The 17,788-nt window shown below is 56.4% G+C and overlaps 1 protein-coding gene across 1 annotated transcript; it reads right to left on the bottom strand.

The window, feature by feature from the left end:
* Positions 1–391: 391 nt before the first annotated feature.
* Positions 392–15,634, bottom strand: LOC139569879 (uncharacterized). Its single transcript, XM_071391201.1, has 13 exons — positions 15,621–15,634; positions 13,496–13,825; positions 12,884–13,312; positions 11,733–12,200; positions 10,775–11,021; positions 10,345–10,482; positions 10,058–10,152; positions 9,520–9,832; positions 9,067–9,260; positions 8,308–8,544; positions 8,001–8,247; positions 7,507–7,642; positions 392–423 (listed from the first exon to the last, which is right to left on the bottom strand). The coding sequence occupies exons 1-13, from the start codon at positions 15,632–15,634 to the stop codon at positions 392–394; spliced, it is 2,880 nt and encodes a 959-aa protein (XP_071247302.1).
* Positions 15,635–17,788: the final 2,154 nt, after the last annotated feature.

The following is a 17,788-nucleotide window of genomic DNA, read 5'->3' as shown; positions in this document are numbered from 1 at the left end:
GGAGTTTATCAAAATGTGATTTGTTTCCCAATTCTCTCTCTCCCACCCTCCCTCTCCCCAGAGCTTCTCTTCCTCCAGCTAACTGTAGAGATGAACACTGAGAGTAGTTATATTATCCTTCATTCCTATTGGCAGGGCTTGAAGTGGACTGAAACAAGTGCTGGTGCTGGTCCTCTATTTAAGGTTCATATTTTCAGAAGATGTGTCTGTACTAAAATGTGTCTGTACTAAAACAATTGTACATTTGCACCGGTCCCACAGCACAGTCCCACAGCACACACAAGATGTGTCTGTACTAAAACAATTGTACATTTGCACCGGTCCCACAGCACAAGCACTGCAAGTCTAACGGTTGATGCTAAGGTAGGGAGACGGTGTTGGATAAACACACTCAGAACTGGGTCCGTTGCTCAGTGTCCAGACCTGCGGACGCATAAATACACATTCAGAAGTCTTATACGTTTGGTTTTACTATCATTGTGGGGATCAGAAGTCCTCACAAGGTGTCACGGCCGTCGTAGGGAGGAGACCAAGGCACAGCGTGGTATGCGTACATTATCTTTATTATAAGAATGAACACTAAACAAAACGAACCGTGAAGCTATACAAAGTCTCCAGGACCGTCGCTGTAGGCTCCGGACTGGGGATCGTCGCTGGAGGCTCCGGACTGGGGATCGTCGCTGGAGGCCCCGGACTGGGGATCGTCGCTGGAGGCCCCGGACTGGGGATCGTCGCTGGAGGCCCCGGACTGGGGATCGTCGCTGGAGGCCCCGGACTGGGGATCGTCGCTGGAGGCCCCGGACTGGGGATCGTCGCTGGAGGCCCCGGACTGGGGATCGTCGCTGGAGGCCCCGGACTGGGGATCGTCGCTGGAGGCCCCGGACTGCGGCCCGTCGTTGGAGGCTCCGGACTGCGCCCGTCGTTGGAGGCTCCGGACTGCGCCCGTCGTTGGAGGTTCCGGACTGCGGCCCGTCGTTGGAGGTTCCGGACTGCGGCCCGTCGTTGGAGGTTCCGGACTGCGGCCCGTCGTTGGAGGTTCCGGACTGCGGCCCGTCGTTGGAGGTTCCGGACTGCGGCCCGTCGTTGGAGGTTCCGGACTGCGGCCCGTCGTTGGAGGTTCCGGACTGAGGCCCGTCGTTGGAGGTTCCGGACTGAGGCCCGTCGTTGGAGGTTCCGGACTGTGAAACGTCCCCGGAAGCTCTGGACTGGGTACTGTCGCCGGAAGCTCTGGACTGGGTACTGTCGCCGGAAGCTCTGGACTGGGTACTGTCGCCGGAAGCTCTGGACTGGGTACTGTCGCCGGAAGCTCTGGACTGGGTACTGTCGCCGGAAGCTCTGGACTGGGTACTGTCGCCGGAAGCTCTGGACTGGGTACTGTCGCCGGAAGCTCTGGACTATGGAAGCGCACTGGAAGCCTGATGCGTGGTGCCGGAAGTGGTGGTACCGGGCTGAGGACACGCACCTCAGGGCGAGTGCGGGGAGCAGGAACAGGACACTCTGGGCTATGAATGCGAACTGGAGACACCGTGCGCATTTCTGCATAACACGGTGCCTGACCAGTCACACGCTCCCCACGGTAAGCACGAGGAGTTGGCTCAGGTCTCCAACCTGACTCAGCCAATCTCCTCGTGTGCCTCCCCCCCCAAAGAATATTGGGGCTGCCTCTCGAGCTTCCATGCTAAACTTGTCCCCTCATATCGTCGCCGTTCATCCCGTGTCATCTCCACATGCCTCCATGGTATGCGATCCTCTCCTGACAATATTTCCTCCCACGTCCAGGATCCTTTACCATCCAGTATTTCATCCCATGTCCATGCTGTCTGCTCCATCAAACGCTGCTCCTCCTTTTCACACTGCTTGGTCCTTTTATGGTGGGTTCTTCTGTCACGGCCGTCGTAGGGAGGAGACCAAGGCACAGCATGGCATGCGTACATTCTCTTTATTATAAGAATGAACACTGAACAAAACTAACAAAACGACAAAACGAACCGTGAAGCTATACAAAGAGTGCTGAATAGGCAACTACACATAGACAAGAATCCCTATCCCCTCCTCTCTTCTCCAGACCATTTCTGGAGACCTTCTCCCTTACCTCACCTCACTCATCAACTCATCCTTGACCGCTGGCTACGTCCCTTCCGTCTTCAAGAGAGCGAGAGTTGCACCCCTTCTGAAAAAACCTACACTCGATCCCTCCGATGTCAACAACTACAGACCAGTATCCCTTCTTTCTTTTCTCTCCAAAACTCTTGAATGTGCCGTCCTTGGCCAGCTCTCCTGCTATCTCTCTCAGAATGACCTTCTTGATCCAAATCAGTCAGGTTTCAAGACTAGTCACTCAACTGAAACTGCTCTTCTCTGTGTCACGGAGGCGCTCCGCACTGCTAAAGCTAACTCTCTCTCCTCTGCTCTCATCCTTCGAGACCTATCGGCTGCCTTTGATACTGTGAACCATCAGATCCTCCTCTCCACCCTCTCCGAGCTGGGCATCTCAAGCTGAACCTCGGCAAGACGGAGCTGCTCTTCCTCCCGGGGAAGGACTGCCCGTTCCATGATCTCGCCATCACGGTTGACACTCCATTGTGTCCTCCTCCCAGAGTGCTAAGAACCTTGGCGTGATCCTGGACAACACCCTGTCGTTCTCAACCAACATCAAGGCGGTGACCCGTTCCTGTAGGTTCATGCTCTACAACATTCGCAGAGTACGACCCTGCCTCACACAGGAAGTGGCGCAGGTCCTAATCCAGGCACTTGTCATCTCCCGTCTGGATTACTGCAACTCGCTGTTGGCTGGGCTCCCTGCCTGTGCCATTAAACCCCTACAACTCATCCAGAACGCCGCAGCCTGTCTGGTGTTCAACCTTCCCAAGTTCTCTCACGTCACCCCGCTCCTCCGCTCTCTCCACTGGCTTCCAGTTGAAGCTCGCATCCGCTACAAGACCATGGTGCTTGCCTACGGAGCTGTGAGGGGAACGGCACCTCCGTACCTTCAGGCTCTGATCAGGCCCTACACCCAAACAAGGGCACTGCGTTCATCCACCTCTGGCCTGCTCGCCTCCCTACCTCTGAGGAAGTACAGTTCCCGCTCAGCCCAGTCAAAACTGTTCGCTGCTCTGGCACCCCAATGGTGGAACAAACTCCCTCACGACGCCAGGTCAGCGGAGTCAATCACCACCTTCCGGAGACACCTGAAACCCCACCTCTTTAAGGAATACCTAGGATAGGATAAAGTAATCCTTCTAACCCCCCCCCCCTTAAAAGAGTTAGATGCACTATTGTAAAGTGGTTGTTCCACTGGATATCATAAGGTGAATGCACCAATTTGTAAGTCGCTCTGGATAAGAGCGTCTGCTAAATGACTTAAATGTAAATGTAAGAACCCACAAAACCAAAAGGGAAAATGGCAACCTAAATATGATCCCCAATCAGAGGCAACGATAAACAGCTGCCTCTGATTGGGAACCAATTCAGGCCACCATAGACCTACATATACCTAGACTTACCAAAACCCCTAGTTATACGAAAAACCCTAGACAAGACAAAAACAAGCATACGCACCCTGGTCACACCCTGACCTGACCAAAATAATACAGAAAACATAGATAACCAAGGTCAGGGCGTGACACAAGGATAGTAAAACAAAGGCCAATTTTGACGTGGGGATATTTTGCCGGTCGACATAAGGAAAAAGGCTATTATAGGGTTAGGAGTTAGGGGTTAAGTGTTAGGGGTTAAGTGTTAGGGGTTAGGAGTTAGGAGTTAGGGGTTAGGAGTTAGGGGTTAGGAGTTAGGGGTTAGGAGTTAGGGGTTAGGAGTTAGGGGTTAGGAGTTAGGGGTTAGGAGTTTGGGGTTAGGAGTTAGGGGTTAGGAGTTTGGGGTTAGGAGTTAGGAGTTAGGGGTTAGGAGTTAGGAGTTAGGAGTTTGGGGTTAGAGGTTAGGAGTTTGGGGTTAAGGGTTAGGGGTTAGGGGTTAAGGGTTAGGGGTTAGGGGTTAGGGGTTAAGGGTTAGGAGTTAGGAGTTAGGAGTTAGGAGTTAGGAGTTAGGGGTTAGGAGTTAGGGGTTAGGAGTTAGGGGTTAGGAGTTAGGGGTTAGGAGTTAGGGGTTAGGAGTTAGGGGTTAGGAGTTTGGGGTTAGGAGTTAGGAGTTAGGGGTTAGGAGTTAGGGGTTAGGGGTTAGGAGTTAGGAGTTTGGGGTTAAGGGTTAGGGGTTAGGGGTTAGGAGTTTGGGGTTAAGGGTTAGGGGTTAGGGGTTAGGAGTTAGGAGTTAGGGGTTAGGAGTTAGGGGTTAGGAGTTAGGGGTTAGGAGTTAGGGGTTAGGAGTTAGGAGTTAGGAGTTAGGGTTAGGAGTTAGGAGTTAGGAGTTAGGGGTTAGGGGTTAGGGGTTAGGAGTTAGGAGTTTGGGGTTAAGGGTTAGGGGTTAGGGGTTAGGGGTTAGGAGTTAGGAGTTTGGGGTTAAGGGTTAGGGGTTAGGGGTTAGGAGTTAGGAGTTAGGGGTTAGGAGTTAGGGGTTAGGAGTTTGGGGTTTGGGGTTAGGAGTTTGGGGTTTGGGGTTTGGGGTTAGGAGTTTGGAGTTTGGAGTTTGGAGTTTGGGGTTAGGGTAAGGAGTTAGGGGTTAGGGTTTAGGGTAAGGGGTTAGGGGTTTGTGTTTACGGTTATGGTTAGAATGGGAATCAATTGTTTAGTCCCCATAAGGACAGTAAAAGAAACGTGTGTGTGTGTGTGTGTGTGTGTTAGCATAAATACACTTTCAGGAGTCATTAGAACTGAAGAGGGCTGATGATGAATCACAGTAGGGTTCAGGTCACATGGCCACAAATCAACATCTCAGAGACCCACCTTTGACCTATGTAGAGCTGGGAAGTGCCTTGTGGTGCTCCCTCATGCCCCACACTGTTGAAGATTACATATACATTTTCAGTCTCCTCTCTCTCTCTCTCTCTCTCTCTCTCTCTCTCTCTCTCTCTCTCTCTCTCTCTCTCTCTCTCTCTATCTCACTCCTATACTCTCACTCCTATACTCTCACTCGCTCTCTAACTCTCTCTATCTCACTCCTATACTCTCACTCGCTCTCTAACTCTCACTCTCTCTCTCTCTCTCTCACTCCTATACTCTCACTCTCTCTCTCTCTCTATCTCACTCCTATACTCTCACTCGCTCTCTCACTCTCACTCTCACTCTCACTCTCTCTCACTCACACCCAGCCATGCAGTCATTAGCTGACAGCACCAGAGCAACCTGAGCTCCCTTCATAATGGCACCATCCTCATGTGTTTCTACCAATTACACCCCTATAAAGAAACTGAGCTGCATGTGGTTCTCACCTGGTCTCTACAGGAAGATTAAAGACAAGATGCATGTGGTTCTCATCTGGTTTCTACAGGAAGATTAAAGACAAGCTGCCTGTGGTTCTCACCTGGTCTCTACAGGAAGATTAAAGACAAGCTGCCTGTGGTTCTCACCTGGTTTCTACAGGAAGATTAAAGACAAGCTGCCTGTGGTTCTCACCTGGTCTCTACAGGAAGATTAAAGACAAGCTGCATGTGGTTCTCATCTGGTCTCTACAGGAAGATTAAAGACAAGCTGCATGTCTACATTTTGGGTGATAGGAAAGGGTGGGTGGGGTTAAGTGTGTGTGTGTGTGTGTGACTGTGTGTGTCTGTGTGTGTGTGTGTGTGTGTGTGTGTGTGTGTGTGTGTGTGTGTGTGTGTGTGTGTGTGTGTGTGTGTGTGTGTGTGTGTGTGTGTGTGTGTGTGTGTGTGTGTGTGTGTGTGTGTGTGTGTGTGTGTGTGTGTGTGTGTGTGTGTGTGTGTGTCACTGCTATTTGAGAAAATTGGTTGAAGTGGACTGAAAATGATGTACCTAGTTTAGACCGTTTGAAGGGGGAGAGAGGCCTCTTTGCTGCCCAGCCTGAGAGGGGTCCTGCAGGGCGTTCCTCACAAGTGTTAGCTGCCTTGCTAATGCCTGTCCATTTTTACATTCAGCATTTTAGCAGATGCTCTTATTCAGAGCAACTTACAGTTGGCGCGTTCATTTGTACTGTACTACTGTAGCTAGGTGAGAAAACCACATATCAGAGTAAGTGTGAACTTGTCTTTCTAATGTCTAGGGCCTGTTTATTGCCTACCTCCCTACTCTTTTACATTTTCACACACTGTACATAGATTTTTCTATTTTTCCCTTGCTAAAGCCTGATCAAGCCTTGTGTTAGCTTTCCTTGTGTTAGCTTGTCCTTGCTAAAGCCTGAACAAGTATTTTTGTTAGCTTGTCATTGCTAAAGCCTGAACAAGTATTTTTGTTAGCTTATCCTTGCTAAAGCCTGAACAAGTAGTGTTAGCTTGCCCTTGCTAAAGCCTGAACAAGTCTTGTGTTAGCTTGCCCTTGCTAAAGCCTGACCAAGTCTTGTGTTAGCTTGCCCTTGCTAAAGCCTGAACAAGTCTTGTGTTAGCTTGCCCTTGCTAAAGCTTGAACAAGTATTGTGTTAGCTTGCCCTTGCTAAAGCCTGAACAAGTCTTGTGTTAGCTTGCCCTTGCTAAAGCTTGAACAAGTCTTGTGTTAGCTTGCCCTTGCTAAAGCCTGAACAAGTCTTGTGTTAGCTTGCCCTTGCTAAAGCCTGACCAAGTCTTGTGTTAGCTTGCCCTTGCTAAAGCCTGAACAAGTCTTGTGTTAGCTTGCCCTTGCTAAAGCTTGAACAAGTATTGTGTTAGCTTGCCCTTGCTAAAGCCTGAACAAGTCTTGTGTTAGCTTGCCCTTGCTAAAGCTTGAACAAGTCTTGTGTTAGCTTGCCCTTGCTAAAGCCTGAACAAGTCTTGTGTTAGCTTGCCCTTGCTAAAGCCTGAACAAGTCTTGTGTTAGCTTGCCCTTGCTAAAGCCTGAACAAGTCTTGTGTTAGCTTGCCCTTGCTAAAGCCTAGCTTGCCCTTGCTAAGTCACCTCTCCTCTACAACGTGTATGAAAGTTAGCCGGATTATGACCCAGCTATGTCAAAGTAACCCCACACTTAGCCACCGACTCAAAGCAGCGGCATACATGACTTGCCAAACAAGTGCCGCCTTCCCTCCCCTCTGCTAACAAGCACCCCCCCCCCCACACACACACACACACACACACGTGCACACAGGCGCAACACACACTCCAAATTAAAATACCAAGGTTTATTGAGCAACACCGCCAATGGTTTTAGCTTCACACACACACACACACACACACACACTCAACCCCCTCGACCAAAATAATAGTCCTCCTCTCCCCTTACTACACAAGCTGGCAGATAAATCTCTGTAAATCCCAGCCGCTGCAGTTGTTGTGTTGTCGGGGATGACAGTCGTGCTCAAAGAGCAGCCACGACCCTTAGAAATTGAAACCTTTTCAAACCTTCCAACCTCAAAGTGTCCAGCTAGCAGGGATGACACTGCTCGGCAGGGAGCTGTAGGAGGGGATGACACTGCTCGGCAGGGAGCTGTAGGAGGGGATGACACTGCTCGGCAGGGAGCTGTAGGAGGGGATGACACTGCTCGGCAGGGAGCTGTAGGAGGGGATGACACTGCTCGGCAAGGAGCTGTAGGAGGGGATGACACTGCTCTGCAGGGAGCTGAAGGAGGGGATGACACTGCTCTGCAGGGAGCTGTAGGAGGGGATGACACTGCTCTGCAGGGAGCTGTAGGAGGGGATGACACTGCTCTGCAGGGAGCTGTAGGAGGGGATGACACTGCTCGGCAGGGAGCTGTAGGAGGGGATGACACTGCTCTGCAGGGAGCTGTAGGAGGGGATGACACTGCTCGGCAGGGAGTTTTAAGGAGGGGATGACACTGCTCGGCAGGGAGCTGCAGGAGGGGATGACACTGCTCGGCAGGGAGCTGTAGGAGGGGATGACACTGCTCGGCAGGGAGCTGTATGAGGGGATGACACTGCTCGGCAGGGAGCTGTAGGAGGGGATGACACTGCTCGGCAGGGAGCTGTAGGAGGGAATGACACTGCTCGGCAGGGAGCTGAAGGAGGGGATGACACTGCTCGGCAGGGAGCTGTAGGAGGGGATGACACTGCCCGGCAGGGAGCTGTAGGAGGGGACGACACTGCTCTGCAGGGAGCCGTAGGAGGGGATGACACTGCTCGGCAGGGAGCTGTAGTAGGGGATGACACTGCTCGGCAGGGAGCTGTAGGAGGGGATGACACTGCTCCGCAGGTTGCTGTAGGATGGGATGACACTGCTCGGCAGGGAGCTGTAGGAGGGGATGACACTGCTCGGCAGGGAGCTGTAGGAGGGAATGACACTGCTCGGCAGGGAGCTGAAGGAGGGGATGACACTGCTCGGCAGGGAGCTGTAGGAGGGGATGACACTGCCCGGCAGGGAGCTGTAGGAGGGGACGACACTGCTCTGCAGGGAGCCGTAGGAGGGGATGACACTGCTCGGCACGGAGCTGTAGTAGGGGATGACACTGCTCGGCAGGGAGCTGTAGGAGGGGATGACACTGCTCCGCAGGTTGCTGTAGGATGGGATGACACTGCTCGGCAGGGAGCTGTAGGATGGGATGACACTGCTCGGCAGGGAGCTGGAGGAGGGGATGACACTGCTCGGCAGGGAGCTGTAGGATGGGATGACACTGCTCGGCAGGGAGCTGTAGGATGGGATGACACTGCTCGGCAGGGAGCTGTAGGAGGGGATGACACTGCTCGGCAGGGAGCTGAAGGAGGGGATGACACTGCTCGGCAGGGAGCTGTAGGATGGGATGACACTGCTCGGCAGGGAGCTGGAGGAGGGGATGACACTGCTCGGCAGGGAGCTGTAGGATGGGATGACACTGCTCGGCAGGGAGCTGGAGGAGGGGATGACACTGCTCGGCAGGGAGCTGTAGGATGGGATGACACTGCTCGGCAGGGAGCTGGAGGAGGGGATGACACTGCTCTGCAGGGAGCTGTAGGAGGGGATGACACTGCTCGGCAGGGAGCCGTAGGAGGGGATGACACTGCTCGGCAGGGAGCTGTAGGAGGGGATGACACTGCTCGGCAGGGAGCTGTAGGAGGGGATGACACTGCTCGGCAGGGAGCTGTAGGAGGGGATGACACTGCTCGGCAGGGAGCTGTAGGAGGGGATGACACTGCTCGGCAAGGAGCTGTAGGAGGGGATGACACTGCTCTGCAGGGAGCTGAAGGAGGGGATGACACTGCTCGGCAGGGAGCTGTAGGAGGGGATGACACTGCTCTGCAGGGAGCTGTAGGAGGGGATGACACTGCTCGGCAGGGAGCTGTAGGAGGGGATGACACTGCTCTGCAGGGAGCAGTAGGAGGGGATGACACTGCTCGGCAGGGAGGTTTAAGGAGGGGATGACACTGCTCGGCAGGGAGCTGTAGGAGGGGATGACACTGCTCGGCAGGGAGCTGTAGGAGGGGATGACACTGCTCGGCAGGGAGCTGTAGGAGGGGATGACACTGCTCGGCAGGGAGCTGTAGGAGGGGATGACACTGCTCGGCAGGGAGCTGTAGGAGGGAATGACACTGCTCGGCAGGGAGCTGAAGGAGGGGATGACACTGCTCGGCAGGGAGCTGTAGGAGGGGATGACACTGCTCGGCAGGGAGCTGTAGGAGGGGATGACACTGCCCGGCAGGGAGCCGTAGGAGGGGACGACACTGCTCTGCAGGGAGCCGTAGGAGGGGATGACACTGCTCGGCAGGGAGCCGTAGTAGGGGATGACACTGCTCGGCAGGGAGCTGTAGGAGGGGATGACACTGCTCCGCAGGTTGCTGTAGGATGGGATGACACTGCTCGGCAGGGATCTGTAGGACGGGATGACACTGCTCGGCAGGGAGCTGGAGGAGGGGATGACACTGCTCGGCAGGGAGCTGTAGGATGGGATGACACTGCTCGGCAGGGAGCTGTAGGATGGGATGACACTGCTCGGCAGGGAGCTGTAGGAGGGGATGACACTGCTCGGCAGGGAGCTGGAGGAGGGGATGACACTGCTCGGCAGGGAGCTGTAGGATGGGATGACACTGCTCGGCAGGGAGCTGGAGGAGGGGATGACACTGCTCGGCAGGGAGCTGTAGGATGGGATGACACTGCTCGGCAGGGAGCTGGAGGAGGGGATGACACTGCTCTGCAGGGAGCTGTAGGAGGGGATGACACTGCTCGGCAGGGAGCCGTAGGAGGGGATTACACTGCTCTGCAGGGAGCCGTAGGAGGGGATGACACTGCTCGGCAGGGAGCCGTAGGAGGGGATGACACTGCTCGGCAGGGAGCCGTAGGAGGGGATGACACTGCTCGGCAGGGAGCCGTAGGAGGGGATGACACTGCTCGGCAGGGAGCCGTAGGAGGGGATGACACTGCTCGGCAGGGAGCCGTAGGAGGGGATGACACTGCTCGGCAGGGAGCCGTAGGAGGGGATGACACTGCTCGGCAGGGAGCTGTAGGAGGGGATGACACTGCTCTGCAGGGAGCTGAAGGAGGGGATGACACTGCTCTGCAGGGAGCTGTAGGAGGGGATGACACTGCTCTGCAGGGAGCTGTAGGAGGGGATGACACTGCTCGGCAGGGAGCTGTAGGAGGGGATGACACTGCTCTGCAGGGAGCTGTAGGAGGGGATGACACTGCTCGGCAGGGAGCTTTAAGGAGGGGATGACACTGCTCGGCAGGGAGCTGTAGGAGGGGATGACACTGCTCGGCAGGGAGCTGTAGGAGGGGATGACACTGCTCGGCAGGGAGCTGTAGGAGGGGATGACACTGCTCGGCAGGGAGCTGTAGGAGGGAATGACACTGCTCGGCAGGGAGCTGTAGGAGGGGATGACACTGCTCGGCAGGGAGCTGTAGGAGGGGATGACACTGCCCGGCAGGGAGCTGTAGGAGGGGACGACACTGCTCTGCAGGGAGCCGTAGGAGGGGACGACACTGCTCGGCAGGGAGCTGTAGTAGGGGATGACACTGCTCGGCAGGGAGCTGTAGGAGGGGATGACACTGCTCCGCAGGTTGCTGTAGGATGGGATGACACTGCTCGGCAGGGAGCTGTAGGATGGGATGACACTGCTCGGCAGGGAGCTGGAGGAGGGGATGACACTGCTCGGCAGGGAGCTGCAGGATGGGATGACACTGCTCGGCAGGGAGCTGTAGGATGGGATGACACTGCTCGGCAGGGAGCTGTAGGAGGGGATGACACTGCTCGGCAGGGAGCTGAAGGAGGGGATGACACTGCTCGGCAGGGAGCTGTAGGATGGGATGACACTGCTCGGCAGGGAGCTGGAGGAGGGGATGACACTGCTCTGCAGGGAGCTGTAGGAGGGGATGACACTGCTCGGCAGGGAGCTGTAGGAGGGGATGACACTGCTCGGCAGGTTGCTGTAGGAGGGGATGACACTGCTCGGCAGGGAGCTGTAGGAGGGGATGACACTGCTCGGCAGGTTGCTGTAGGAGGGGATGACACTGCTCAGGGAGCTGTAGGAGGGGATGACACTGCTCAGGGAGCTGTAGGAGGGGATGACACTGCTCAGGGAGCTGTAGGAGGGGATGACACTGCTCGGCGGGGAGCCGTAGGATGGGATGACACTGCTCGGCAGGGAGCTGCAGGAGGGGATGACACTGCTCGGCGGGGAGCCGTAGGATGGGATGACACTGCTCGGCAGGGAACTGTAGGAGGGGATGACACTGCCCGGCAGGGAGCTGTAGGAGGGGATGACACTGCTCGGCAGGGAACTGTAGGAGGGGATGACACTGCTCGGCAGGGAGCTGTAGGAGGGGATGACACTGCTCGACAGGGAACTGAAGGAGGGGATGACACTGCTCGGCAGGGAACTGAAGGAGGGGATGACACTGCTCGGCAGGGAACTGTAGGAGGGGATGACACTGCCCGGCAGGGAACTGAAGGAGGGGATGACACTGCTCGGCAGGGAGCTGTAGGAGGGGATGACACTGCCCGGCAGGGAACTGAAGGAGGGGATGACACTGCTCGACAGGGAACTGAAGGAGGGGATGACACTGCTCGGCAGGGAGCTGTAGGAGGGGATGACACTGCCCGGCAGGGAACTGAAGGAGGGGTTGACACTGCTCGGCAGGGAGCTGCAGGAGGGGATGACACTGCTCGGCAGGGAACTGTAGGAGGGGATGACACTGCTCGGCAGGGAGCTGTAGGAGGGGATGACACTGCTCGGCAGGTAACTGTAGGATGGGATGACACTGCTCGGCAGGGAGCTGTAGGAGGGGATGACACTGCTCGGCAGGGAGCTGTAGGATGAGATGACACTGCTCGGCAGGGAGCTGTAGGAGGGGATGACACTGCTCAGGGAGCTGTAGGAGGGGATGACACTGCTCGGCAGGGAGCTGTAGGAGTGGATGACAATGCTCGGCAGGGAGCTGTAGGAGGGGATGACACTGCTCGGCAGGGAGCTGGAGGAGGGGATGACACTGTTCGGCAGGGAGCTGTAGGAGGGGATGACACTGCTCGGCAGGGAGCTGTAGGAGGGGATGACACTGCTCTGCAGGGAGCTGTAGGAGGGGATGACACTGCTCTGCAGGGAGCTGTAGGAGGGGATGACACTGCTCGGCAGGGAGCTGTAGGAGGGGATGACACTGCTCGGCAGGGAGCTGTAGGAGGGGATGACACTGCTCGGCAGGGAGCTGTAGGAGGGGATGACACTGCTCTGCAGGGAGCTGTAGGAGGGGATGACACTGCTCGGCAGGGAGCTGAAGGATGGGATGACACTGCTCGGCAGGTTGTGGTAGGAGGTGATGACACTGCTCGGCAGGGAGCTGTAGGATGGGATGACACTGCTCGGCAGGGAGCTGTAGGATGGGATGACACTGCTCTGCAGGGAGCTATAGGAGGGGATGACACTGCTCTGCAGGGAGCTATAGGATGGGATGACACTGCTCGTCAGGTTGCGGTAGGAGGGGATGACACTGCTCACCACGAGCTGTAGGATGGGATGACACTGCTCTGCAGGGAGCTATAGGATGGGATGACACTGCTCGACAGGTTGCGGTAGGAGGGGATGACACTGCTCGGCGGGGAGCCGTAGGATGGGATGACACTGCTCGGCAGGGAGCTGCAGGAGGGGATGACACTGCTCGGCGGGGAGCCGTAGGATGGGATGACACTGCTCGGCAGGGAACTGTAGGAGGGGATGACACTGCTCGACAGGTTGCGGTAGGAGGGGATGACACTGCTCGACAGGTTGCGGTAGGAGGGGATGACACTGCTCAGGGAGCTGTAGGAGGGGATGACACTGCTCGGCAGGGAGCCGTAGGAGGGGATGACACTGCTCGACAGGTTGCGGTAGGAGGGGATGACACTGCTCAGGGAGCTGTAGGAGGGGATGACACTGCTCGGCAGGGAGCTGTAGGAGGGGATGACACTGCTCGGCAGGGAGCTGTAGGAGGGGATGACACTGCTCGGCAGGGAGCTGTAGGAGGGGATGACACTGCTCAGGGAGCTGTAGGAGGGGATGACACTGCTCAGGGAGCTGTAGGAGGGGATGACACTGCTCAGGGAGCTGTAGGAGGGGATGACACTGCTCGGCGGGGAGCCGTAGGATGGGATGACACTGCTCGGCAGGGAGCTGCAGGAGGGGATGACACTGCTCGGCGGGGAGCCGTAGGATGGGATGACACTGCTCGGCAGGGAACTGTAGGATGGGATGACACTGCTCGACAGGTTGCGGTAGGAGGGGATGACACTGCTCGACAGGTTGCGGTAGGAGGGGATGACACTGCTCAGGGAGCTGTAGGAGGGGATGACACTGCTCGGCAGGGAGCCGTAGGAGGGGACGACACTGCTCGACAGGTTGCGGTAGGAGGGGATGACACTGCTCAGGGAGCTGTAGGAGGGGATGACACTGCTCGGCAGGGAGCTGTAGGAGGGGATGACACTGCTCGGCAGGGAGCTGTAGGAGGGGATGACACTGCTCGGCAGGGAGCTGTAGGAGGGGATGACACTGCTCGGCAGGGAGCTGTAGGAGGGGATGACACTGCTCAGGGAGCTGTAGGAGGGGATGACACTGCTCAGGGAGCTGTAGGAGGGGATGACACTGCTCAGGGAGCTGTAGGAGGGGATGACACTGCTCGGCAGGGAGCTGTAGGAGGGGATGACACTGCTCGGCAGGGAGCTATAGGAGGGGATGACACTGCTCAGCAGGGAGCTGGAGGAGGGGATGACACTGCTCGGCAGGGAACTGTAGGAGGGGATGACACTGCTCGGCAGGGAGCTATCGGAGGGGTTGACACTGCTCAGCAGGGAGCTGGAGGAGGGGATGACACTGCTCAGCAGGGAGCTGTAGGAGGGGATGACACTGCTCGGCAGGGAGCTATAGGAGGGGATGACACTGCTCAGCAGGGAGCTGGAGGAGGGGATGACACTGCTCGGCAGGGAGCTGTAGGAGGGGATGACACTGCTCGGCAGGGAGCTGGAGGAGGGGATGACACTGCTCTGCAGGGAGCTGTAGGAGGGGATGACACTGCTCGGCAGGGAGCCGTAGGAGGGGATGACACTGCTCGGCAGGGAGCTGAAGGAGGGGATGACACTGCTCGGCAGGGAGCTGTAGGAGGGGATGACACTGCTCGGCAGGGAGCTGAAGGAGGGGATGACACTGCTCGGCAGGGAGCTGTAGGAGGGGATGACACTGCTCAGGGAGCTGTAGGAGGGGATGACACTGCTCTGCAGGGAGCTGTAGGAGGGGATGACACTGCTCGGCAGGGAGCTATAGGAGGGGATGACACTGCTCGGCAGGGAGCTGAAGGAGGGGATGACACTGCTCGGCAGGGAGCTGTAGGAGGGGATGACACTGCTCGGCAGGGAGCTGTAGGAGGGGATGACACTGCTCTGCAGGGAGCCGTAGGAGGGGATGACACTGCTCGGCAGGTTGCTGTAGGAGGGGATGACACTGCTCGGCAGGGAGCTGTAGGAGGGGATGACACTGCTCGGCAGGGAGCTGTAGGAGGGGATGACACTGCTCGGCAGGGAGCTGTAGGAGGGGATGACACTGCTCGGCAGGGAGCTGTAGGAGTGGATGAGGCCTGGGAACCGTCCCCTACACATAGAGCTGATCAGGCTGTGGCCTGGGAACCGTCCCCTACACATAGAGCTGATCAGGCTGTGGCCTGGGAACCGTCCCCTACACATAGAGCTGATCAGGCTGTGGTCTGGGAACCGTCCCCTACATAGAGCTGATCAGGCTGTGGCCTGGGAACCGTCCCCTACACATAGAGCTGATCAGGCTGTGGCCTGGGAACCGTCCCCTACACATAGAGCTGATCAGGCTGTGGCCTGGGAACCGTCCCCTACATAGAGCTGATCAGGCTGTGGCCTGGGAACCGTCCCCTACACATAGAGCTGATCAGGCTGTGGCCTGGGGAATGTTGTCCCACTGCTCTTCAATGGATGTGGGACATTTTCAGCTTCCAGGAATTGTGTACAGATCCTTGCAACATGGGGCTGTGAATTATCATGCTGAAACATGAGGTGATGGGGGCAGATGAATGGCACGACAGTGGGCCTCAGGAACTCGTCACAGTATCTCTGTGCATTCAAAGTGCCATCGATAAAATGCAATTGAGTTCGTTTTTCGTAGCTTATGCCTGCCGATACCATAACCCCACCGCCCCCATGGTGCACTCTGTTCACAACGCTGACATCAGCAGACCGCTTACCCACGCAACGCCATACACGCTGTCTGCCATCTGCCTGGTATAGTTGAAACTGGGATTCAGGTGAGCATTTTGCCCACTGAAGTTGGTGATGACGCTGAACTGCAGTCAGGTCAAGACCCTGGTGAGGACGACGAGCACGCAGACGAGCTTCCCTGAGACGGTTTCTGACAGTTTGTGCAGAAATTCTTTGGTTGTGAAAACCCACCGTTTCATCAGCTTTTCAGCCTCCTGAGGGGTCCCTCTTCATGAATGTGTTGGTGTGTGGGGACCATGATAGATCCTTAGTGATGTGGACACAGAGGAACCCGATGCTCTCACCCCCTCCACTACAGCATTACGGTATTCATTTAATATCATGTCATTCAAGTTATAATAAAGCTATGGATTTTAGCTTTGGGTGGTTTGAAACATTGGGCATTGAGGTAGGGGTGAGGGGGGACCAAACAGGATGGTGTTTGACTCTTTATCGTGTGTTGTGGCCCGATCCCAGCAGTGTGTATGTTGAGAGAGCTGGACCTGCAGAGAATATAGAGAGGAGAGAAAGCAGAGAGGAGAGAGGAGAGAGCACAGAGCAGAGGAGAGGAGAGAGCACAGAGCAGAGGAGAGGAGAGAGCACAGAGCAGAGGAGAGGAGAGGAGAGAGCACAGAGCAGAGGAGAGGAGAGAGCACAGAGCAGAGGAGAGGAGAGGAGAGAGCACAGAGACGAGGAGAGGAGAGAGCACAGAGCAGAGGAGAGGAGAGAGCACAGAGCAGAGGAGAGGAGAGGAGAGAGCACAGAGCAGAGGAGAGGAGAGAGCACAGAGCAGAGGAGAGAGCACAGAGCAGAGGAGAGGAGAGGAGAGAGCACAGAGCAGAGGAGAGGAGAGAGCACAGAGGACAGAGCAGAGGAGAGGAGAGAGGACAGAGGAGAGGAGAGAGCACAGAGGACAGAGCAGAGGAGAGGAGAGAGCACAGAGGACAGAGCAGAGGAGAGAGCACAGAGGACAGGGCAGAGGAGAGGAGAGAGGACAGAGGACAGAGCAGAGGAGAGGAGAGAGCAGAGGAGAGGAGAGAGCACAGAGGACAGAGCAGAGGAGAGGAGAGAGCACAGAGGACAGAGCAGAGGAGAGGAGAGAGCACAGAGGACAGAGCAGAGGAGAGGAGAGAGCACAGAGGACAGAGCAGAGGAGAGAGCACAGAGGACAGAGCAGAGGAGAGGAGAGAGCACAGAGGACAGAGCAGAGGAGAGGAGAGAGCACAGAGGACAGAGCAGAGGAGAGGAGAGAGCACAGAGGACAGAGCAGAGGAGAGGAGAGAGGACAGAGGACAGAGCAGAGGAGAGGAGAGAGCAGAGGAGAGGAGAGAGCACAGAGGACAGAGCAGAGGAGAGGAGAGGAGAGAGCACAGAGGACAGAGCAGAGGAGAGAGCACAGAGGACAGAGCAGAGGAGAGGAGAGAGCACAGAGGACAGAGCAGAGGAGAGGAGAGAGCACAGAGGACAGAGCAGAGGAGAGGAGAGAGGACAGAGGACAGAGCAGAGGAGAGGAGAGAGGACAGAGGACAGAGCAGAGGAGAGGAGAGAGCACAGAGGACAGAGCAGAGGAGAGGAGAGAGCAGAGGAGAGGAGAGAGCACAGAGGACAGAGCAGAGGAGAGGAGAGAGCACAGAGGCCAGAGCAGAGGAGAGGAGAGAGCACAGAGGACAGAGCAGAGGAGAGGAGAGAAAGCAGAGAGGAGAGGAGAGAGCACAGAGGACAGAGGAGAGGAGAGAGCACAGAGGACAGAGCAGAGGAGAGGAGAGAGCACAGAGGACAGAGCAGAGGAGAGGAGAGAGCACAGAGGACAGAGCAGAGGAGAGGAGAGAGCACAGAGGCCAGAGCAGAGGAGAGGAGAGAGCACAGAGGACAGAGCAGAGGAGAGGAGAGAGCACAGAGGACAGAGCAGAGGAGAGGAGAGAGCACAGAGGACAGAGCAGAGGAGAGGAGAGAGCACAGAGGACAGAGCAGAGGAGAGGAGAGAGCCCAGAGGACAGAGCAGAGGAGAGGAGAGAGCACAGAGGACAGAGCAGAAGAGAGGAGAGAGGACAGAGGACAGAGCAGAGGAGAGGAGAGAGTGCAGAGGACAGAGCAGAGGAGAGGAGAGAGGACAGAGGACAGAGCAGAGGAGAGGAGAGAGTGCAGAGGGCAGAGG

The sequence above is a fragment of the Salvelinus alpinus genome, chromosome 3 (assembly GCF_045679555.1).
Source record: "Salvelinus alpinus chromosome 3, SLU_Salpinus.1, whole genome shotgun sequence".
NCBI classification, from domain to species: Eukaryota; Metazoa; Chordata; class Actinopteri; order Salmoniformes; family Salmonidae; genus Salvelinus; species Salvelinus alpinus.
Note: the sequence above shows the minus strand (reverse complement) of the source record. Positions and strands in the feature narration are given on the sequence as shown.